The following is a 25465-nucleotide window of genomic DNA, read 5'->3' on the forward strand; positions in this document are numbered from 1 at the left end:
CGCACATCCATTTACAAAAGAGACACGAAGCCAATAACTGGTGTCTTTGTGAGATTGGAAAGGAGACAGCAGCAAGATGGAGTGCAGGTTTGTTTTAAAATCGTGTCGAAATGTCGGAGCGAGAAGGCTTTTGAAGTTAAAAGTAAAGCACTACGCTGATAGAGTCACAATTACAGCTTCCAACTCACAACAAAAGCCAACTTACGTTTATAAAGGAGAAAGTAAGCAAATGCAATGCATAGCGGTTTCACAATGCAATCCAAACCGGTCCAGGAATCATTGCAAAATGCTCTGAAGGAATCAACAAAAAAACGGCACGCTGATAAAGTCCAAATTACAGTGACAAGACGGAGGGAAGAGAGGGGAGGGGGGAGGAGAAATGCGACACGGCGGGAAGGGGAGGGGGCGGAGCGGGTAAAATAAACAAGACGGAGGGAAGAGAGGGGAGGGGGGAGGAGAAATGCGACACGGCAGGAAGGGGAGGGGGCGGAGCGGGTAAACAAAGACGGACGTGCACGCGCTTTTAAGCTCAATGCGCATGCGCATTGAGCTTAAAAGTCACGGGCACTGCAAGGAATCGCCACGATTCCTTGCAGTGTGGATAAAGAGTGGATAAGTCCCAATACTCTCGCCTTGCTCGATGCGCATGCGCATCGACAGGCGAGACCTAAAAAAACAACAACATAGTAAGGGGTAAAGACATGAGGAGAGGAATCAGGTAACCTAGTTATATAGGTGTCTAAAAGGAGTGCTTTCAAGAAAGATCGCTAGTTTAGCTTGAGCCCAGGTCTTCCGGTTAGGCCATTCCAGGTTCTTGGTGATTAGCAGCAGAGGGCAAAATGCATAGTTTTTTATTTCTTCACTTTCAGATGTTCGAAAAGTAGACATTACTTTCTTATAGCGCCTGAGGTTTGTCCGTTATGTAGGGAGTTAGATCAAGGTGTATTGCTCTGTGATGCATAACATGTTTCAGGTAATTCTGGCTTTTTACAGGAAACCTGTGGAAGATTTCTTCAATTGGGTGTGATGTGATTAGAGTTTTTGCACCTTTGGCTAGATGAGCTGGTGCGTGTAGCATTAAGTGGTGCTAAAGTGGATATAGGCAAGCAAATACTTTGTGCCCAGACGAGACAATATTAGTTAGGGCAACTACTCTAAAATCTGTAAAAGATTTTGTTCAAACGCTATGAGTGAACACCATCCTACTAAAAAAAAAAAAAAAAAAAAAAAAAGATTTGGTGCTACTGAAGGAGTGTTGTTGTGTCGATTCATCTTTTTATTCCGCCTAACAAATTATACAGAATGCAGGTTAGGCTCAGCCACATAAACCATTGGCTTACTTCACTGAGCGAAAGCGCACTGCTCTTAAATTATACACATTTACAGGAGATAAAGAAGTCACCTGCAGTTTCAGGAACACTGGGCTAATAAGTGCTGGAAGGAAAAAAAAATAAAAAGGAAAAAAATAAACACTTCCGCATTTATTTTTATTTGGGTCTCTTTATATTTGCACACAATTCACTATTCTTGCTGGAAACATATGCAAGCATTGGCAAAGCAAATGGGTCCGGCCTAGCAAGCTGGTGAAATGATTACATTTAGTTTTATTCCAAACTTATGCCACACCCTTGGGCATCTCGCTTGGCTTAACCTTATTCCTTCTCTTCATCTGTCTTGAAGCCATACAAATTAAGGGAAACTACAGCTATCTCAAACTAGACAAGGTCATGTTTTCAGTGCCGATTCCCAAACTCCGGTTTCCTCAGCTACACTTGAAAGTCTTTCTTTTACCACTGTTTCTGTTTCTCAATTTCATAACCTGTTCCAGTATAAAATTGGATTCACTCTTTATGCTAATATGTCTCTTCTCCAGTATATGAACACAGATGGGAAATGTGGCAACACCATTAGCATGAATGTATGATCATAACATAGGATGGTGTGATTCACCATTCATTCGCAGTTCAATTACACCTATACAATTAATGCAGGTCTTATTGAGATAGTTCATTAGTACATTCAAATGAAACATAGGAGAAAAAAACACTGGTTCATATATAACTAGTTTCACCTGAAAAAAACACATTACATTAGTTGAGCTGATCATGCTCTCTAAAGGCTTATGGTCCAGGCCAGAATAAAGTTGTAAGTGGGTGATAGAAGACATGAGTAGATGAAATTGTATGTGCAAGTGACAAGTGATACATGTAAAAGAAACAATTGATGGACGGAATGCTGGACAATGCAAACATTCACCCCAGTCACAAAGACCTGGGTTTAATCCATCATTCTTTTGCTCACCACACCACACCACCCCAGTTTGAACCCAGCCATATGCAAATCAGTCTTGACCCTGTTCTTTGTGGGAACAGTCCAGCCCAAACTGCCAAGCCAGGTCCTCCCTGGACCGGAAACAAGCATCCTGGGGCCGGTTTCAGGGCATCACCCTTCATCAGCCAGGCTAGCTTGAATGCGGTGGTGTAGGGAGCAAGGGACTCACGTCTGGGCATACTTTCCCACTTAAGGCGACATATGCAAAAGAAGCAATTGATGGACAGAATGCTGGACAATGCAAACATTCACCCCCAGTCACAAAGATCTGGGTTTAATCCATAATTCTTTTGCTCACCACACCACCCCAGCTTGGACCCAGCCATATGCAAATCAGTCTTGACCCTGTTCCTTGTGGGAACAGTCCAGCCCGAACTGCCAAGCCAGGTCTTCCCTGGACCGGAAAACAAGCATCCTTGGATTGGTTTCAAGGCATCACCCTTCATCAGCCAGGCTAGCTTGAATCCAGTGGTGTAGTGAGCACGAGACCCACGTCTGGGCATACCCGTCCCACTTAGTGCGACATATGCAAAAGAAGGGCAGTTCAGGCTGGACTGTTCCCTTTGGGCGCAGGGTCAAGACTGATTTGCATATGGCTGGGTCCAAACTGGAATGGCATGGTGAGCAAAAAAACTATGGATTTAGGCCCAGATCTCTGTACTGGGGTGAATGTTTGACATTGTTCTGCATTCTGTCCATCAATTGTTCTTTTTGCACGTGACAAGTGGGATCTACATATAACACTTAATGTCACATTTAAAACGGCACCGTCTTCAGATTAAGAGCCTAACTACGAGTTTGGCGGTCAAAAGGAACACCAAAATCGGTAGCATCAGGGACCACTGCACCAGCACTGTATTAGGAGTATGGCGGTCGGACCATCGCAACCACCTGGGATCCGCAATCCCTGGCGTTGACGCTGCAGCCTAGGGAGGCAATATGCTTGGTGGTGCTGCTGCATATTACGAGTTTCCCCACCGCAAACTTCTCAATGCGATGAGCCCACCATGAAAATGCTGGCTGGGGAAAAAAAGGGGGCCCTACAGGCCCTTGTTGCCCCTGTGCATGGGGGTGCATGCAGGGGCCACATGTTGTGCCACCTTTGTGCATTTGCCTCCTGTTCCTGGACGGCAAGATCTGTCCAGGGGAGTGAAATTTAATAACATATCTACTTGCCCATGGGGCAGGTTGCTTCATAAATATACTTGTCCTATAACACACTGCACTTAACCCTTTGGTGCCATGTAGTGAGGTGACAAATTATAGTAGTAATCTCATTATATAAGAGCTCAGATATAGCCTCGCTGATTATGCCAGGGCTCATACTATACTAGTGTATGAATACTTGCAATCCTCTATGGTGCCACATTTCCGAAGATCTACATACTGGGGCTGAAGGTGGTGGTAAGCAATAGTTACAGGGTTAGAATGCCCTTTTGAATCTGTACAAACCTGCTAACTTGCATGTATTAAGGGTTTTCAACAACTCTTCTCTAATCTTTTCCTATACTGAGAAATGTTGGAAATGTATTCCTGACAACGGCAGATGTAAACCTTCTTCCAGAGTTGGGAAAAAAGTGGTTGGAGGGAGAGCGAACTTGCAAACACTCAGATTTTCGCATGAGCAGATCTACACATGCATCTTTGCTCATGCTAAAAGGCGGTTCACAAATATTTTCTAAGGGTACTATTTATTGTCCTACTTCTGTACATTTCTTGGGAATTCACAAAAGCCGTATAGCTGAACATAATGCAAGGACATATACCATGGTTGCACTTTTGAGAATTTCTTTAATAATTGGGCCCCTAATTTGGTCCGGCGTTGACCGTAACCTTTTATGTTTATTAAAACTCTGTCTCTCTGTCTCGGTGTCGGCTGGCTTCACTGTGAGTGACAGCATACTTCTCTTTCACAAGGAGCATATCTGCACACAAAGTAGTTTTGCTCAGTACTAGTAACTACTGTGGCAGTGTGTGCTTTCGGAGACTAAAAAAACTATTTTTGCTTTTGCCAATGTTTGTTTTAATGGGGAGGCCTGGCAGCTCCCACACCAATAAGGTTTTACAAAAATGCCAAAACAAGTCACATACTGACAAAACTAAAAAGCTGACCACCAATTTCAGACCTACGGGCTTTGCCAATGCTTGTTTTTTTTGTTTGCCATAATGTTATTGAAACTGGTTACCCTGATTTTCCATTATGAATATTTTTGGGAAATACTAGCATGCATCAACACGTTACTAAATGATGCTGCAAAGAAATGGTACCTGAAATTTTACAGTAGTTTAGCAAAATGCTTTTTTTCCTGCTTCATTTTTTTATGAACATTTTATTTTGAAAGCAAAGAATCATCAATCTTGCTTTCAAGCTTCTGTAAATATCTGCAACAAATCAGAGAGCATTCTGGAAGCATTATACATAGCCTCATATTGCTAAACTTTGAAAACGTGTGTACACATTGTTATACTGAACTACTGTCCGTAGTGCAGTCGGAGCTTACAACATTTACTTAGAGCGCTCACCCTAATAAAGGATTTCAACTAATGAACCATAATTACACGTTTGAACAGCATTAACATATGGCCAAAATATCACCTTAACTGCAGCCAATGCCCTTCCCTGATCCAAAATGTGGTACTGCAAACTGACAGCCAAAGGGTTTGTGCTGCAGGGGGTTGGGCCTACTTGTCCCAAGGACAAAATACACATTAAATCTTGTTGCCCACGACCCCAAACAATATGTCCTGGGCATCTGGCTATAGGAATTCTAAATCCTGTGGACTGTTCAGTCCATGACGTGCAGGAACCTGCATTGGCGGTCACGCTGCGGAGCCTATAAACTGACCTCCTGAGGGATTGTCATGCTGCCCAGCCACAAAATAACTTGTAACCTGGCCGGCCTGCAGCGGTGAGCTTTGGCGGAGTGGGAGCAGAGCGGTGGTGTGGTGGCTCACTCCCACGCCGCCAAAGTCATCATCCGGCCCCAAGACGGTGGGAGCTTTTAATTTTAAATACCCAACACCACTTAGGTGGAGAAGTGTAAGGAGCAGTAAGCGCTTGAGAATGCCAATGTGCAACTATTTCCATCTATTTCTCCCATAAATCATAAAGAGGAGTGATACAAATTCAGCACCCTGCAACCTCTAGCATACTGTGCAACCCTGATCTGGACAAAGGCCTCACAAAAACGCCTATCCCAGTAAATAACAGAGGTATAAATTTGAACAAAAACATTGTGTTATGTATTCTGGATTGTAGGGTACATGGAGCAGACCCTCAGTTCCTTATAAAAACCTTCAACTCCATATCCTGATGTCACTTCCCACACATGTGCTGGGGAAAGGACAAGCAAAGCAACTGTATCCACAAACAAGCACTTGCTAAGCCAAAACGTCAGATTTCCTGGGAGGCTGTGTGAGCTGTTCCCAGGTGTCATGGAGAGATAAATATCAGAATGAAGAAACATTTTGTGATAGTAAAATGTAGAAGCGGGAGAATTCACAGACTTAACCAATACCACCAAAGAAGAAAGTGTACGTGTACTTACATCTTTACTGTGAACAAAGTAAAGATGCAAATCCAACATGTTATCATACCAGCAAAATAAAACAAATGACCGACCGAGGATGATTAGTGAACAGCCCTCTCTCTTAATGTCATGCTCAAGTATCCAAATAGTAGGCCTTTCCTAAACAAAAATCCATACAGGAGTTCACAAAGTAAAACATCAAAGAGTACACACTGGTTCAAGTGCAACAATAGGGCTACTGGATGCCCCATCACCAAAATGTATGGGGAACAATTTTAAGACAATGTATGGAACCTTCAGCTAAATAGGATGCTTTTGATAGATTGCCCATCCAAGCATTGAGAAACCATCAAAAACACGAAAGCCAATGGATGAAGGAGGATAAGCCAAAACCCCTCCCTCCCATGATGAAATGATGTCACCTACATTACTAAAGCTGTGTGTAGCATAAACGGTAAGTTCCTTTCAGTCGTGAGCTGGGTCTTGGTACACACCTTCTGGTTCTGAACTTATAGTAGAATACTTGGATTTTCTCACTGAGCCCTGCAAAGCTGCTATTTTGAAAAAATAATGACACAAACACCTGGGTCACAATCAAGCAGGGTATGTCTCCTTTCACCACATTGTCTATTTTTTTACCCTACAGGTCACTCCCAGGTTATAATGACAATTGAAATTGTATGGAGCAAAATATAGAAGGGCACGAGGATCCCTCTTCATCTTAAACTACATGAGGCAAGCATGTCTTGGATGTAAGAAAGAGTAATGTACTCACATGGAAGGTTGAAGCCTGGGTCTGGTTTTGTCAGTGCAGCAACTTGCCACGTGCTACATCTCTAATCCTTGCATATGCAGGCTGGGCTTTGAGCCATGACTTAATGGGGTTCAGTTACATTTGAGGGCAGGCTAGGGTCTCAAGGCAACAATCCCTGTTCAAAATGTTAGCCTCCTCCAGCTTAACAGAAATAGGTGGAATCAAGATATTTAAAGATGGATTCATTTCTGGTACAAAAATGCCAACCTTGATTTCCCTGCCACTTCCTCTGTGGCAGAAGATGTGTATTTGTATAGCAGTAGGCATTAGGCCTGCCGCTAAATAGCAAAGCAGCACAACTTCTGTTCATGCCACCAACTGACATTCTTGCTCATGTGCCATCATTTTAATCACCAGAAGCACACAGATTAATGAGACTTCCCTTATTTGTGTACATGTAGATAGCACCCTTTTGCGCATCTGATAGGGCTGAAGTTATGTACCTGCCTAGAAGATTCCCTATACTTCCCCTCTATAGAAACACTTGTTAACAGACATTTCAGGTAGAAGCTGACTCTTTGCACTGCCTCCACAACCTTTACCCCTCCGTCCATCTGTCCTCTCATGCTCACAAAACTTTACATCGGGCTGCCTCCAGCCCTCCACACAATTATGTGCCCACACACATGAAGAGCATGACTTAGGCACTGCCACCCAGTTGCCTGGTGCCTGGGGAGCAACTTGACTTTTTCCTGGGTTCTACCCAGGGCTTTAAGGAAGCTGGGCAATGTCGGGCTCAGCACTGGCAGTTTTAAAACAAGCATTTGCAATGCAATAGGTCTCCCAGTAATTAGGTTTGAGCTTTTGGCATTGCTAAATAGCCTCAGCTGGAGAAGACAGGCTGGTCACAAGAAAAGAGACGATACAGGTTATTACCACACGCAGCAGTGGCTCCTGAACTAGTTACACGTTATGCCGGGCGGAAATGAAGTGCAGAAAGTAGCTGGTGATGGGAAGAGAACTAACAAAGACAACTGTCGCTTTTGTCATGAGGTTAGCATGACGTGTGGCACAAAAGCCAAACTTCCAGAAAGTGTGACCTTCCCCTTGACAGCCCCAGCCAGAGACCCAAGGCCGCCAACGAGACCACCGAGTCGAGGGTAGTGACTGCGCTGTTACTTTCAGTGGTTAACGTGAGCCCCGCTGGCCCCGGCATGTGCCCAGGGGTCACCCCTGCACTCACACACACACACACACAATGACCCCGACGCGCTGGGAGGCGCGAAGGGGTTAAGAAATGGGACGGGGTTATACAGGAAACTGTCATACACGAGGGCCCCGGGGAATTGGCATGTACATCAGTGATGGCTGAATGAGTACACAGCGCCTGGTGAGTCCGGATTTTAACTCCGAGCCACTGAGGTTCCAATTTATGAAAGGCGCTACTTAGTTGGTGGATGAGTTAGTATATGGGAGCTAGAAAAATGAGGAGTGAGACGCAGTGAACGAGGAGTAGTGAGAAGGGCTAGTTAGCACGTGGCTAGGCACGAGAGGGATGGTGAGAGTTTAGACAGGGAACGGATGGGAGTCAAGGCGAAGAGAGAGCTAGTCTGGCTTAGAGCTACAGTAGAGATGAGGGGTTAGGTTGAGGGAGTGAGACAAGGGGCTAGAGATGGTAACTCTTTACTCGGATACAGCGGTTTCTGTAAAACTTACTATATAAGAGCACACTCACCTTTTTCAAAGAAAATGCACCCTGCTTCCTAAGGGTAAATGCTCATACCATGTGAACCCGATTAAAGTCCGACCCATTATCCCTTCGTTTGGTAATAAAAAAAGAAAACTGACATAATTTGGTGAATTAAGCCACTCGGTCTCGGTGCAGCTGCACCTGCTGTGCTATTGATAGCATATTTACAAAAAGGGGTGGTGAGGGACAGAGTCTAAATTAAGCAGAAAGCTCTCACCCAGTCAAAAGATCAGGGCTAGATCCAACACCGTTTTTTAGCTCACTGCACCATCCCAGTTTCAGAACCTGGCTGTATGCAAATTAGTCTGTTCCTGTCCCAGTGCATGATGGGAACAGGACAAACCAAACTACAGAAGCCAATTCTTACACTGGGAAGGAAACAAGCTCCCGGGGACCGGTTTCTGGCATTACAGCCGTCTTCGGCCCGGTTTGCTTGAATCCTGATGGTGCAATGAGCAAGGGTCTCACATCTGAGAATACAAGCAAGCCGGGCCGAAGAAGGCTGAAATGCCAGAAACCGGTCCCCGGTAGCTTGTCTCCTTTCTGGTGAAGAATTGGCTTGGTAGTTTAGTCTGCCCTGTTTCCATGATGCACTGGGCCAGGGACAGACTGATTTGCATATAGCCAGGTTCTGAGCTGGGATGGGGCAGTGAGATAAATAACGGTGATGGATCAAGCCCTGATCTTTGGACTGGGTAAGAGTGGTCTGCTTAATTCAGACACTCTGTTCATCACCACCCCCTTTTCTAAATCGTGCTATTGATAGCTGCGCTCCTCTATTGATCTGAGAATAAGGCTTTCAAATGTGTTCCTGTTCTTGACACGCAACGCCTAAAGCCCTTGCAGAGATTTGGTCTACTGTCTCTTTCAGCAGCTGTCAAACTAACTTATAACCTCCACCTGCTCGCTGTGTGATCGTGGGCAAATGCTTTATTTCCCGAGGCCTGTCGTCATTTGCCTTAAATTGGTAGCACTTAATAAAGAGTAACCCCTTTCACCAACCTCCACATAATTAACTGCTCAAAAACAATTATAGAATTGTCTCCACTGGGCACACTGTGGCTAAATGAGATGTAAATACGGGATACGTGTCCGTCTGCTAGTGTTTTTTTTAGTTCGACGCTGAGAACTGAAATGACCCTCTGTAGTCCCTATGATGTCTATGGGGGAGGGGGCGGTAGACTGGGTCTAACTGTCCTGTAACAGATGTTTTTAACAGATGTCCTTTGCCCTTCGGCTCTCTTAGTTCTAGCGCCCTGACGCTTCCACGAAGGCATTCTTGGCACTGTAACAAGCCCATAATCGCAATCGATGTGGGAAATACAAAGTTTTGTGAAGGGTGACTTTAATTAAGTCGTATGACCTGGGAATGGTTAGCGGTAGGAATGCAGTGGATATGAATAGAGCGCTACACTCGGTGGCATAGGGGATTGAAGGAAAGACACTGGCATGGAGAGAAACCCGGGCAATTGAAAAAGGCTGAGTACAAAGGGATGAGCGTGAGCACAGAAGAAACAGGAGTATGGTAAACACACCTGAGACTGAACGCAGACGAAAGGATGGGGTGTGGGGATGAAACTAGGGCCTTAGAGAGCTGTGTAGACTGAAGTGGTAGAGCGAGGCTGCGAACCAAGAGAAATCATGGTACCTAACACAGCAGGCACGGAGCGTCGATCAGGAGTACAAAGACATGTTACATGAAAAGTAGACTAAGGGCATAGAGAAATTGGCGGTCGGAACACAGAGTGACGACTGATGCCATAGAGAGGAGGCAGGGAATAGAATGATGCAATAGAGGGGAGAGGGGGCCCAAATAACAGAGAGGAGAGAACTGGAGTGTAGAAAGGAGTCTAGACCCTAGAGAGACTGAAGGACGAAGCACTGCGTGCATAGAGGTCTAAGGAACAGAGGAGAGAACAGGACTAGGGATGTGAGAAGTGCTGCAGCATCACCATTTAAAATCCGAATGCTCCCCAGATGCGCCGCAATGTCCTGCCGTGTGATGAACTACAAAATGACGTCATAGCGTAGACGTTTGTAGTTCGCACTCCGGAAGCACGCACACGCGCCCACGGATGGCCAGAGAAGCAGTGCTGGTGACGCGGGGCTCCCATGCCCGAGGGACAGCCCCGCGGAGTCTGCAGAACTCAACAAAGCCGGTAAGTGGGGCTTAGTTGGAGGGGGAAGGGGGGAGGGAGGGTACGCTTCTGTGTGTGTGTGTGTGTGTGCAGCGGCGGGTCTGTATGTGTGTGCGTGCGTGTGTGTGTGTGTAGGTGTGTCTCTGTTTCTGCGCATGCGTGCAGGGGGAGGTGTGGCTGTGTGGCAGCTTTCCAGGAGAGGAGACAGGAGCTGGCCACAGCGAGCGCGTTCGCGTGCGCGTGGCCCGCTCCATTCCCTGCGCGTGGCCAGCACCTGTCCCCTCTCCTGGGAAGCAGAGTCACTCACAATAGGTCTCTGGCGAGACCGCGCTTTCGCGCGGTTCAACGACAGGAGACCTAAAAACAGGTGCAGAGACAGGTCACTATATTTTTGCCATTACACTCAAAGTAAAAAACACGACAGCATCACATATCTTTGATATATGTTCCAAGAGACTCCTTTCTTATGAATGCTACCACCATAAGGAGCTAATCAGAAGCTATTACAACCCGAGACTTAACTGAAAGTGCGTGTCTCGGCAATTCACAGAGGAGCAAGAGGGGTGGTAGGCTGAGCAGATGGTTATGTTCCCTTCACAGAAGAAAGCGGTGGAGACTTGTTATGATGAGATTATCTTCTTTAATAGGATATGAGGACCAGAGACCCTAACCATCCACATCTACCTTCTAAAGCCAACCAAGATCAAATCCTCAGCTGCACAAACACACTCTAGCAACCAAATGGAAATTCCAACAGGATTACTAAGTTACAGAATGCCACACACCTCCCTTCGCAACATTGTCCAACATAAGGAGTCTTTCAGACGCAGTGGAGCACTCTTGATTATTTGTGATCTCAACCCAGAACATCCCTTTAGTTGAGCATTACCCAAAGCAGCATCATTTTGACATGGAGACTCAGACACTAGAGCCGGAGACTCAGATTCACCCTCTACCGGATATTCAGCCACCTGTTCAGATTCCATATTTTATGATCACTTGTTTCACAGCATTTTTAAACATTTTGATAACTTTCAAAGGATGACTAAACTTAGAAACTCGATTTCCCTTTTTTTGTAGATTTAATTTTAACTCAGTCACCAACCTGCACTATAGTTATCTTGTCGCTTTCCACACATCATACTAACTTTTTCTCCTCACCATTTTCTCCTATTCTTTATCCCTCCATGCTTCTACATTGCCCACTTGATCATTTATCATCCATTCTTTTTTCATTCACCCACACTGGGATCACTTCACTATTGGAAAGCCTGCACCTGAACAATTGAAACTGCGTGATTCCCGTTAATGAGTGTGGCGGTAGATGATATCCACGCACTTTCTTCCTGAGCTCACACTCCCAATTCACTCCACTCACAATAGCTTGTTGTAAACTCTCTTTTACTACTTCTATAAACCGTTCCATCACACCATTACTTTCAGGATGATAAAGCGCCGCCTTTTTATGCTTTTAGCCTCTTGCCTTTAGAAACTCTTCCACCACACTGTGTATGAACTACACTCCATTATCTGTAAAATGAGTTGAAGGATAACTTTCTCTCTCAAATAATTCTTCCAAAAAATGTATTATCAAACCAGACTCCAACAAGTTTACTACTTTGATCTCTAGCCAGTGAGGAAACATATCAATACAGACAATTACATTTCTGTCATATGTTTTGATTTTCACACAACCTAAAATGTCTAATGCAACGTCTGCCCAAGGACTCGAAGTCTGTTGTCTCAAAACATTGGGCTGCCTCCTGCATTTTAATACCTTATCACTGTGTACACACTCTATAAAATTCCTCACCTCCCTTCCAATCATCAGGTCCATTGCCGGGCACCAGTATCCTTCTCTGACTCTTTCCTTGGATTTGGCTATCTCCATATGACTGGCTTGAGCATTCACTGCCAATCTTTTTTCTCAAATTGTGGGGAGATATCAGTTTACTTCCTCTCATCAACAAACCATTTACAATATTTAATTAATCTTGTAACTGCCAAAATCCCAACCATCAGAAATCATCTTAATAATTTTCTGTCATACTGGATCATCCACTAATTCCTTCCTCCACTCTTCTTCCTATATACTGCAATCAGTGATAAGAGAAATATTAACCGCTTCTTCAAATTCTTCCCCTCCAAAGAAATCACTTTGTTCTGAAATCTCATCAGTGTCACCCAACACTGAGAAGCAATCTGCCAGTAATTTATTGATGCCCGAACATATGACATGTCAAATTCGAACTCTTGAAGGACAACCACCCATTTGCAAATCCTATGAGATATAAAATCCACACCTTTCTTGGAAAATACCTTCATAGAATGTTTGTGATCTGTCTCAATCACAAATGTGTACCCCCATAGAAACTTTTTCAACTTTCTTATTGCCCAAAAGAATCCTATAGCCCCTTTCTCAATCACAGAGTAATTAAGTTCTGCTCCTCTCAACCCTCTTGAAATAATCAAAATGGTTCTGTCTTGCCTCTTGGATTTCTGCAGTAAAATAGCTCTAGTACCCTTTGAGCTTGCATCAGTCATCGCATAAGTCTTCAAACTTTGAAGGTGCCAGAGGGCGTAATAAGAGTAGTCAGCGCTTAAGAAGAAGGATGTAGACTTGGCTGACGTTACATCAAGTGAGGAGAAATGTTTGGCTCCATTGAGAGAGCACAACATTTCATTAATGTGCGATAGGGTATAGTGATCGACTACCACCACTTAATTGAGTTCTCCCAGGTCAACACAGTCTGGATTCAACATTGGCCTTCTTCTATTACATCAAACCTGATCAATTTAGCACGTTTACAGGCCTTGAAAAATCTACTCGCAATTGCGTGTCAAATTTTTATCAGGTTGAGCTATTTGTAGCCCCTACTTCTCCCATCTGGAGAGTGAACTTAAACTGGAAAGGAACAGGAGTTCTGTTCATTCAGAAAGTGAATGAGCGATAAAGATGCCATTAAATATTGCTTTTATCTTGACACTTGCTGTCTGTTTAAGGGAAGAGGTCACATGCCAGTTTGACTTTCTACTTATTGCGGTTTGAAAAACTGAGTTTCTTTTTCTTACTAGTCAGATGTTTTTGTCAAGTGAGTTGTCTGAAGATGTCAGTTTTTTTCCTACACTTAACATTTAAATATATAGTCTGTAAAGGAATATTCCAAATATTTTGAAATATATCAGTAACTACGAAAGCATTTTTTTGTCATTGAGAAGTGTGATGCAAACAAAGAGTTAAATAGGAGCAAAACAAATCAGAACACTTTACTTGGTGATGTGCAAATGACACATATTTGCAGAAACTATTTCCAAACATTATCGTTTGTACACTAAAGAGTTTTATCAATAACATTGCATGTCAGTGGGAAATTTAGTGGCCATTTGTGAGAAAGTGCCCTCTTTCTTGCATGGTATGCCCCCACTTTTTTCTGAATTGCTGATGTGCTTTGACTGAGTGTGCCCTGGGCTCCTGCCAATCAGGAACCCAATGCATGTGTCCCTTCCCTAAAAATGCATTGAAGCCTAAACCCAATTGGCCTCTCTGACCACATGTCAGTCCCTGGTAAATGGTACCATAGGTACCCAGGGCCCTGTGGCCAGAGAGTGTGCCCTGGGCTCCTGCCAATCAGGTACCCAGGTCCTGTGTTCGTTCCTTCCCTAAAAATGCATTGAAGCCTAAACCCAATTGGCATCTCTGGCCACATGTCAGTCCCTGGTAAATGGTACCAAAGGTACCCAGGGCCCTGTGACCAGAGAAGGCCCCTAAGGGCTGCAGCACTTATTGTGCCACCCGTAGGGGCCCTGTGCCCTGACACACACATAATGCCTTTGCAGGCTGCGTGTCTTGGTGCAGAAAAAAACAAAGTCGACATAGCACACATCCTGTGTGCCATGCCCACAATACACTGCCCTGGCATACCTCAGTCACCCCTCTAGCTGGGTGCCCTATGCCAGTGGTGTGGGTACAGCTGCATGAGCCCTGTACCCCTACAGAACCCAGGTCCATTCCTGGGCACTGTAAGTGCAGTGCTGCCATTAAGAGTATATGGTGCTGGGAGGCCGTCACCACGAACTCCACAACACCATGATGGCTACATTAAATCCACACTGATGCCAGTGTGGGATTTAATGTAAGGTGCACGACAGAGGGCAACTTAGAATTGCCCCCTGAAACTAACCCACAACCAGTGTCCCGATTGAGAGGCTGCTTAGGCTGCCACCCAGCAGACATGTTGCTGGACCCCTGGGTCGAGAGCCATTCGCTCTCGTGGGCCTGCAACAATGCACATCCTGGGGCGAGGTGCTAGGCCTCCGCCCCCAGGATGGGCAGGGGAAGATCAAAGGCATTCCGCCTTTGTGAGCTTCTCCAGGCCACTTGCTGTACTCAGCAACTGGCCCCCACCGATTCTGACCCCCACTCTGGCGGAAAGATCGGCGGGAAAACCAAAGTGCGGAAAGGAGGTGTGCCAGCCTCTACCAACCCCACCCCTCAGGTGGGGGGGGCGAGGTGAAGCACAACTCCGGGCTCACGCCATCTTGAGGATGGGTAGCCCTACCCAATCAGGAATAGGCTCCTGCCCCCCTCCCACTGGAGAGTGGAGGGATAGGGGGTGTCCCCACCACAGGGAAGGGACCCATAGGTCCCTGACCTTTACCTACCTGCAACGCCCCTAAATTTAGTATTTAGGGGCACCCTGAACCATCCTTCCTCAGATCCCGATTCCGAAACTACAAGAACAACAAAAAGAAAGAAGACCTGTTGTGCAGCTGCTAACAAGAGGACAAAACCAACTGACTTGGCCCCAGCCCTACCGGCCAGTCGACCCTCGAACCTGCTAAACCCCGGCGTCTCCAGTGGTCAGCAAACTCAAAAACCCTGGAGGACCTGACTGCCTTGCTCAACTAAAGACTGACTCCCACGAGCAGTGGTTCTGCTCAAACATCTACAGCTCCCGGTGCCAACCAGGAACTGCAAATCCAGCACACTCTGCACCCGCCGAGCCCGGCCCGTGCCCGAGTGAACAAAGACCACAAGGGCGTCCCCCCCGGCGACTGTGACCAAGAACCCAGCACCCAAGGACTCCCCTCGACGCTCCTGATGACGCCTGCAGCCTCAACTCCAGGGACCCCCCCAACCGCGACCAGCAGAGGGTAAGATTTCACGACGCCTAAAGCCACCCCTGCACCCGGCGCCCCACGGTTCCCTGTGCCAAACTCCTGGGTGTCTACCCAACCTACAGCTTCCCACCTTACCCTTCGAAGTGGTGGTCACACCTGAAAAATCTCCGTCCCTGAGCTTGCAGCCTTTGTTAGACTCGCAGCTTTCCCATTGAAATCCATTGCGCGTCCGAGGGCCCAAAAGCACCCTGCACCCAGCCGCCCCAGTGCCACTGGTAGTGCACCAACTGTTCTGTTCAACTTCCCCACTTGCCCTAAGTGACCAGGAGCTTTGCTCCCACAGCCGCGTGACTTGCCTGCTAGCAGCCACCAACCAAAGGCCCCCTACCCGCCATAGGCTAACATTGGGCCTACTCTCTCTGCACCTAGCTGCCCCTGTGCCGCTGAGGGTGTACTATTGTACCAACCTGAACCTGGGAGACCCCTGAGTCTTCCCGCAGAACCTTAGCTCTGCCAGTCGAATACTTACCTGAAAGCCGATACCCTATGGAGAAAATGCAAGTTGACATTGGCTGGTTTTCACTTGGAAATTCTTCTAAGTGTTAAGTTTCGAAACTTTGAAATATTCACTAAAAATCACCCGATCAACTAAAAACAAATTTACTCACCTGTTACCAGGAGAGATCCCAGTGCTGGAGCTCGGTACCCAGAACTGACCAGAAAAAGTAATTACAATTGTGATTTTCTGATAACCTAATTTTCCTCCAGAGGAGAACATTGGCTGGTTTTTGCTAGAAATTCGATTTTTGCAACATACAAATATTCCTTAAAAATCGCCTGTATAACAAAAACGATTTCCTTCAACTGTTTTCAGGAGATGCACCAGGGCTGAATCCAGGATCCAGCCCCGAGTAAGAAAAAAGTTTGTAAAGTAAATGATATTGCAGTTTGCTTAAAATTCCCATTGAGCTCAATGTTATAATTGTGTTGCCACCACTGTATCTATTGCATTCAAAAGTCTATTGCTCATTGAAAGTATTCAACTGTAGCATCTCATTCTGAGAAAGTATTTGTATACCAACCTGTGGTTCTAAAATAAAACAACAATATATTTTCATATAAAAAACAAATTGGCCTAGAGTTCAATTCTTGAGTGTGTGAGACCATTTGCTGACGGAGTGTGTACATCAAATGCTTTACACTGTCCTCCGATACTGCCTTACTGCTCGGCTAAGCTACCACTTTAGAGAGTAAGGTTATATCTAACTTTAACCTCTGCCAAACCTCTGGGGACTGCTGGACTCTGTACACACTGTACCTGACTTTGGTGCAGTATATACAGAGCCAATTTCTTACACCATTTCAATGAATATCTGCTGATTGCAAGTGACAGTGTGCTAAAACTTCATGCTTTAGTTATGCATTTATTAAAAGCAATAGTTTTTTAACATGATTTGAGAAACAATCCTAACACCGCCCTGATAATGCTGTTAATGAATTAAGAGGCAAGTCGGGGATCAGGTGTATCAGATATGTGGCTAGATGTGTATTATATATGGAGCAAATGTTTTGTCTATTAAATCAAACAAAATTGTATTTTCTACAGCAGACGTGCTGAATTTGCATATTTGAAGGTGCTCTCGTATGAGATAATGAACAAAATGGGAGCTCAATGAATTAAAATATTTGCCAACAATAAATACATTCATTTGAAACCAGTTTATGGGTCAAGAGCATTTCAATTAGGTTGAGTAGAATATTTAAGTCACTAGACATGCAGGTTTAGTAAGATTTTTATGATTTTTCGAGGCCTGGGTTTAGCTTTCATACTGTTCTTACCAGCAAAGAAATCTTTCTCACTTTAGCCACCTTTGATCACACCATTAGTTTTCAGTCTTATTAAATGCAGATAATCCTTAAAACACACCAACTTGTTTGCAAAAACTTCAGGGAACTCCATCAACTCACATCCACCTCTTGAGACAGTTCTAACAGGAGGCATCTCTAACTCTCAATGAGGGATGCTCATTGGGATCCAAGTAAACATATAAATCATGCTGATAGCATCAACTGATGAGAGAATCCTCTTTTATGGAAACGTACATTTTCCTGTATGATCCGGTCTTTAAACTCAAGAGTGCCCCAAAAATACTTAAGTAAATTTAGGAGTTCCCCACCATAACCTTTACCCCCGCTCCCACGACCACCACCCGCACCAACCGCCTGGTCCAACATCAACAACACCATCAAGATCATGAACACCGTCCATTCCGGATTCCCGCCCACTCTTCAACAAAGCCAACAGCACCATCGCACCCACCTCCGGAAAACCATCAACATCTCCTTCGAGACAGCAACCTTCCCGGAGAGCTGGAAGCACGCAGAAATCAATGCCTTATTCAAGAAAATCAAGGAGGACCCCAAGGACCTCAAGAAATTCCGACCCATCTCCCTGCTCCCGGCGAAGGTCATCGAAAAAGCCGTCAACAAACAACTGACCAGCTTCCTCGAAGAGAACAACAACCTGGACCCATCCCAGTCCGGGTTCCGCAACAATAACAGCACCGAAACTGTCCTCATCGCCGCCACAGATGACATCAGGACCCTGCTCGACAACGGAGAAAACGTGGCCCTCATGCTTCTAGACCTGTCAGCCGCTTTCGACAAGGTCTGCCACCGCACACTAAGAGCACGCCTTCACGATGCCGGAATCCAAGAGAAGGCCCTGGACTGGACCACCTCTTTCCTCTCCCTCAGAGTGTCCACCTCCCCCCCCTCCCGCTCCAAAGCCACCGAGATCTGCGGCGTACAACAAGGCTCATCCCTCAGCCCAACGTTGTTCAACGTCTACAAGGCACCGCTCGCCCACGTCGCCCAACGGCACGACCTCAACATCATCTCCTACGCCGACGACACCCAGCTGATCCTCTCCCTCACCACGCCAAAGCCAACCTCCACGAAGGAATGAAGGCCGTCGCTGACTGGATGAGAAACAGCCGACTGAAGCTGAACTCGGACAAGACGGAGGTCCTCATCCTCTGATCCACTCCACGACCTGGGACGACTCCTGGTGGCCGACTGCTCTAGGAGCACCCCCCGACCATGCATGCAACCTAGGGGTCATCCTCGACTCCGCCCTCTCCATGACGAAGCAGGTCAACGGATCTTCAAGTGGATCCCCACCGAAACTAAAAAGGACGGTCACCCAGGCCCTCGTCAGCAGTAGATTGGACTACGGCAACGCATTCTACGCAGGAGCCCCGGCCAAACTCCTGAAACGGCTCCAACGCATCCAGAACGCCTCCGCATGCCTGATCCTTGACCTCCCTTGCCGCAGCCACATCACACCCCACCTGAGAGACCTGCACTGGCTTTCCATCAACAAGAGGATAACCTTCAAGCTCCTCACCCATGCACACAAAACACTTCACGACACCGGACCAGCGTACCTTAACAGCCGACTCAGCCTCTACACCGCCAGCTCCGCTCCGCAGACCACGCCATCGCCACCGTCCCCCGCATCCGAAGAGTGACCGCCGGCGGCAGATCATTCTCCCACATCGCCGCCAAGACATGGAACACCCTCCCCATCCGCCTACGAAAGACAGAAGACCTAACCTTCAGGAGACTCCTCAAGACCTGGCTCTTCCAACAGTAGCAGCATTCCCACTCAGCGCCTTGAGACCCTAACAGGTATGTGGTGCCCTTTACAAATGTTATGATTGATTAACCTTTAGGTTTTTTTGTACAGTCTACAATTTCACCTTCCCTTTTAAATGTTGTTCATAGAAATCTTTAGGTATTAGTGTTATCTTAGCACCAGAGTCAAACAAACTTTTTACAGGTTCATCATTCACCAGAACCACCTCCAAAGTGCCTTCTGAGGAACGTACTTTACTTGGAAATTTTAACCTCTTCAGTAACATCATCATCGCAATCAATCTCCCTTATTTTTTCCAAATCTTTAGTTGACTTACAACACTTAGCGAAGTGACCCTTGAAACCACATTTATTGTACCCAACCTTCCAGCCAGGACATTCTTTATTATTTGCAATGTGCCCTGAATTAATACAACAAAAACATTTGCCTAAAGATTTTTGTATTGTTAGGGTCCTTTTTTAACTCATTGAAGACTTAAGACAAACTGATATCTCTTGTACAATCTTAACTGTTGTAGCTTTACCTTTATCAGACAAAGGAGCCTCTTTGTGAAGAACATCTACAAAAGCCTAAGAATGACCATGCGTCTTGGCTATTGTTAGAACTTCCAGTAAGGAAGGATTATCCTTTTTGCCACACGCTTTCCCAGGCTTTATCCAATGCACACCGTTCCCTCAAACGTTCTTCATTAGAGGTATCAAAACCACAAGTAGCAGCTATTAAAGCTTATAAAACCTGGCATTTTGACAAACACCTTTTAGTTGCCATGAAACTGATTGCAGCGATGTTTAACTGTAGCGTTGAAGTATAAAGAGCATCGACCATAAATAATCATTCAGTTCTGGAAACGCCTTGCAGCCAGCCCATCGCTAAGCACGTCGCCAATGTTAAATTACCTCACAGAAGAAAGCAGAGGAGACTTGTTATGATGAGATTATCTTCCTAGAATAGGCTGTATGTATCAGAGACCCCAGCCAGCAACAGCCACCTTGAACAGCAAGCAGAGATAGAATCCTCAGTTGCACAAACACCTCCTAGCAACCAACTGGAAATTCCTCAGTTGCACAAACACCTCCTAGCAACCAACTGGACATTCCAACATACAAGGTCATTACTAATTTACAAAATACCACACACATGCTCTAAATATAACAACTATACAGTCATTACCTGCTGGGGACTGATAATGCTATTTCCGCACAGTATTAGCAGCTTTTAGAGATTTCTTTTTTTTTATTTCAAAGTATTTTATTGAAAATAAATTTACAGTATAGTACAATGCAGAGTCAAGACAAATTGGCATTGTTACAAGCACTGCTTGGCTGTTGACTGCGGAGAGAGAAAAAGGAGAGGAGAGAAGGAAAGAAGGGGGGGGGCTCAGCGTACCAGGTGGGCGTCTAGAGCTGCCCACATATTCCCCCACTGGCTGTGTGGTTTGCCGGGCGGTGGTTTGCGGTGATGTTGTCAGCTCCCCTCAGAAAGATTACCCAGTTGAACCATCGCTTGAAAGTGGCTTTGCCTGTGTTCTTCCAGTTTGCTAAGATAGTTTTGGCAGCTGCCGTGAGCAATAGGTCAACTAGGTCTCGATCTTCTTTGGAGTCGAGCTCAATGGCCGTGAATGCCCCTGCTAGGCCCGGGAACACAACGAGGAGGCCATACTGAAGAAGATCAGGGGCAAACTCGTAGCCTAGAGCCCCAAATTCATCAGCTGGTGGGGTCGAGTCGAGACGATTAAAATGATGATCACACCAATGCTGAATTACCTGCTAAGTATGCTACCACTAACGCTGACATTATACTTTCACAAAAAACTAGACAAAGCAATCAACTCATTTCTCTGGAGTGGTAAGAAAGCCAGAATAAGTCTCGCGAAACTCAGGCTTTTAGACATATTTCAAGCCCATAATAAATAAAAGTAAATATTTTACAAAGAGCTTGACTTAACGTGAAAGGGCATTATAGTTATTTCACAGCCTCATTTCAGAATTAGAGCATTTTCAAAATTATTTACAACAAAGTCATGGTTATTACTCATTCTTCATAAACACCTAACAACCACGACAAAGCCAATAACCTAAGCTCATCAGTTGTATTGTAAAAAAGGATGTAATAACAAAGAAGCAGCAAAACAGTTGGGCGGCACAGTGATACGCAGTTATAACTTACATTTTAAGACACGCCCTTTAGAGGCCCCCTAGTTTTTTCATCCAACTTTAAATCCCTGGTCTTAGTCAACATTACTTACTTAATTTTGGAGGGGTTGGGCAGTTTAATATAGTGTAAACTCGACCGGAATGAATGGGAGCGCTTTACATGAGCAACAGTTGCATTACACAACAACACATTCATTTTTAGGTTTCGCAGGCACACCGCCGAGAAATCTATTTTTTTCAATATAAACTTAAAAGGGACTTCAATCCCACCTCCTCTCCTTCCTGGCTTTTCATTGGTTCCTGTGCCTGCGACTTACTTTCCCCCATTTCTACTGGCAGTAGCTTGTTCCTTGTCTGCTTCTCTTATCAGTTTCCCGTCACTGAAATACTGTTAACATCCGTTTGGTGGAACTATTTTTCCATATAGTGTTGCCTCTTTTTGCTTTTTACTCTTGCAACATATTTAAATACCAATTCATCCCCAGGGAGATTAAGAAAGTTGCATAGAATCACAGGATGTTGCTGCCAGCCGGACTCAAAACACCAGCTCTCGAGTCAGCAGCACTGGCCGCTGGACCACATCCTCTCCACGCTTATTTGTCAGGGAGCTCTTTCCTTCTCCCAGGCGATAATGGATAAAAAAAATAGTACTTTATACATCACATAGGCGAAACCGATGCATTTCCAAAGCTTGGTTTTGGAAGACACGGTGAGATTAAGTGATTTGCCCAGAATGATGAGCCAAGCCAGACTCGAACCTTCTTCCCCAGCTCCAAAGTCCTGGCTCTCAAAGTACTACTATACATGATGTTGCCTGAAAATGTAGGACAACTAAAAAGGTGGTCATAACTAGCACAGGGGCTCTTGACTATACGACGATGTGCGTAATTTTTATAAAAACGGATATCGATCAACGACATACGTCAGAGTTGCAGATTTCCCCTGAGCAGGGTTGCCCCTCACCCTACAAACACGTGTTACGGCGAGTGTGTCAACAGCTTGGACACAAACAACCTAACCACTGCCAGTTGTCACGTAGCGAAAGAAGGGCAGTTGCGTTGCCTTTGAGGTTATCTGCTCTACCTCTTTCAAATACGCACCTTTTTCTCGGCGATAGCTTTCAGCAAAAACAGTCGCTCACAGTTGGACAACGGAGTCTCCCTCATGATGTTGTTCCCTCCGGTCTACTTCTAAAGCCGCTGCTGAATGGGTGTGAATCAGCCAATCACAAGACGGGCCGTCTACAGTAATACGTAACGTGCTGACGTTTTCCTGTGTCAGATCTCCGAACAACAACACGGAAGCTCAGTACAGCGGTATCAGCAGCAAGCAGGGAAGTGTACAGCCTAAACCAACTATTATTTTGTATACACACATTCACATTTTTGTACATACTTCTACATATCTACCACCAACTACTCCGCAAAATACAACTGCGTCATCCATACCAATAATGCCTTTTCAAATGATATTTTGAGGTGATGGAAATAGATGGGGGACAAGGACACGGAACTTAAATACCACCTGTAGTTTTGTGATATAAAAAAAATTGATGGGGATGTAAGGGGGGGGTGAAAAAGTTGGTGCGGGGTTCTAAAACCATACATGTTAACATTTTACAACAACTATTCTATTTCCCCATGACCATTTAGTGAAACTGGGGCAATTTTAGACTTGAGACAGTTGAAATAAAGTCATTTTTGGCTTAAAAATCGTGAGTTTTCCAGGGAAAAGCGGTAAGCAATAGTTCCCGGTTGTTGGAATTCCCTTTTGAGTATGTGCAAACCTACAAACTTGCATGTTTTATGGGTTTTCATCAGCTAGTCTCATACAGAGAAAGGTTGGAAATGTACTCCTGACAAGGACAGAGGGAAAACATTTTCCAGGGTGGGGAAAAAAGTGGTCAATGCAAAAGTTAACTTGTTACAGCGCAACAGATTTTTGCATGAGAAAATCTACAAATTATTTGCCAGTGCTAAAATGTAGTTCACAAATATTTTCTAGAGTACAATTTCCTAACCTATTTCTGTAAATTCTTGTGAATTCATGAAAGCCGTTAATCTCCACAACTGCGAGTACATATATCATGGGTGCACTTTTGTGACTTTCTTTAAGAACTGGGCCCCTATTTAGGTCTAGTGTTTTGTTTTGATAAAAATGTTATCTCTCTCGCTCTTTGTCTACCTGCTGGCTTGACTGTGAGTAACAATATTCTGCTCTTTCACAAGGAGAATATTGGCACGCAAAGTCGTTTTTTTCAATGACAGGAAGTACTGTGGCAATGTTTGGTTTATGGGAGCAAAAATATTTAAGCTTTTGCCAATGTTTGTTACAATGATGAGGGCCCTGCAGCTCTCACAACAATAAAGTTTTACAAAACCAGGCGTGGCTTGGTGAGCCAAGATGGCGGTCACACTCTGAGAGTGCTCTGGACCCCTCTGCAATCCGCCGTCATCCTGAACCTCCAGTACACATCATCCAGAAGAAACACCTCTATCACTAGGGTGTCGGCATCTGTGACAGTCCTGATCCCCTGAACAAATGTCCACCAGAGCGACATAAAAGACCTACGATCACCCGCAGAGCAATGAGGATCGTGACAAAATGGAGATGGACTGACCTGTGCATGGAGGCCTGCCGAGTGACGGGCGTGGTGATCCCAGAGCCCCTGCCGCCCGACTGGCGCTGTGTGGGCAAGACTCTGTTCCTATGCCTGCCGAAGGTGATCTCTGAGACTGTCCGGTGCTCTGGGGTTCCAGCGGCAGCGGATCAGCCCAGAACGGGCGAGGCGACCACCGGTGATGCCTAAGTTGAGGAGGGGGCCCCACACTCAGCAGCGGAGCCACAGCACCGCTTCCTGTGGCAGCAGCGACTCCCGACAATCGGACTTTGGCCAGCCACGGGCTGCTTGCGGGGCGCTCAACCTACAACTGGCAGGACGCCTCGCGAGGGCCTGGTGGCATCACGGCCTGTGGCCTGTGAGCCAGCGCGCTCCAACAATTGGTGCACGACCTGCCTGCTAGCGGAATCTAACCCCCCCCCAGACCCAGGGGCCGAATTTACAGCTATTCTCTGGCCCACAATTGGCAGGGCCTTCCGCCCACCTGCTGGTGCTGACGGCGGCCAAAGAGACTGGGTGACTTGCGGGCCTTTCCCCTTAGATTAGGAGATCCAGTGGGCCACTGAAATGCAGTGAAGGGATCATGTGAGACCTCAGAGCTTTTACTTTCGGGTTCCCTTCATTTGCGCCAATTAAGCCTTGGATATATTGCAAAACTGATGCCCAATAGTAAAACCTAAAATCAGGAACCCCCCAACCTCCCCTCTCCCTTGGTAAAGTCATGAACTTATATGCCCGTCTCGTCTTCCCATAGGACCAAATGAATTTATTTAAAATTGACTCTAGTTTACTAAACCAAATTGACTCAAACAATAACGGTATTGTACGAAAAAAATAAAGAAATTTAGGAAGTATAATCATTTTAATGATATTAGTGCGGCCCACTAATGACAATCTGAGGTTATTTATCCTTATCAAGTCCGCGTTGACTTTTGCCAGTAAAGGCGAGATATTACGCTCAACTACTGTCCCTAAATCAGGTGAAATTTCAACACCTAGATATACTGCAGAGGAAATCACTCGAGGATCATTACATTGAGATGCTAAGTTTTTGATAATCTGTGTTTTAGCTCTATTGAGCTTATAACCAGAAATGTTACCAAATTCTTGGGCCTCCTGTTCTATTACACCTATTGCCATTTCAGGATTAGAGGTAATTATCGCCACATCATCTGCGTATGCCAGCACTTTCACTACTGATTCATTTACACACAATGGGGAGATGCTGGGATTGAGTTCGAGCCTACGTAAATATGGATCCATGTATAATGCAAATAAAAGAGGGGAGCTAGGACAGCCTTGCCTGGTTCCTCTTTTAATCTGCACCGCCGCTGATAACTCTCGATTAATTTTAATTCTAGCCGTAGGATCTCTATAGAGAACCTGAATTGCTTTTATAAAATTATC

General features: G+C 45.4%; 1 protein-coding gene across 1 annotated transcript in view; it reads right to left on the reverse strand.

Moving 5' to 3' along the window:
- The window catches only part of EXOSC9 (exosome component 9), a 372997-nt gene extending 350340 nt beyond the window's left edge, over nt 1-22657 (reverse strand). The window contains exon 1 of the mRNA XM_086962216.1: nt 22539-22657. Within this exon, the coding sequence (XP_086818342.1) occupies nt 22539-22604 (66 nt within the window). The 5' untranslated portion in view covers nt 22605-22657. The remainder of the gene's footprint in view (nt 1-22538) is intronic.
- Nucleotides 22658-25465: the final 2808 nt, after the last annotated feature.

This window comes from Lissotriton vulgaris, chromosome 3_1 (genome assembly GCF_964263255.1).
Source record: "Lissotriton vulgaris chromosome 3_1, aLisVul1.2, whole genome shotgun sequence".
Lineage (NCBI taxonomy): Eukaryota > Metazoa > Chordata > Amphibia > Caudata > Salamandridae > Lissotriton > Lissotriton vulgaris.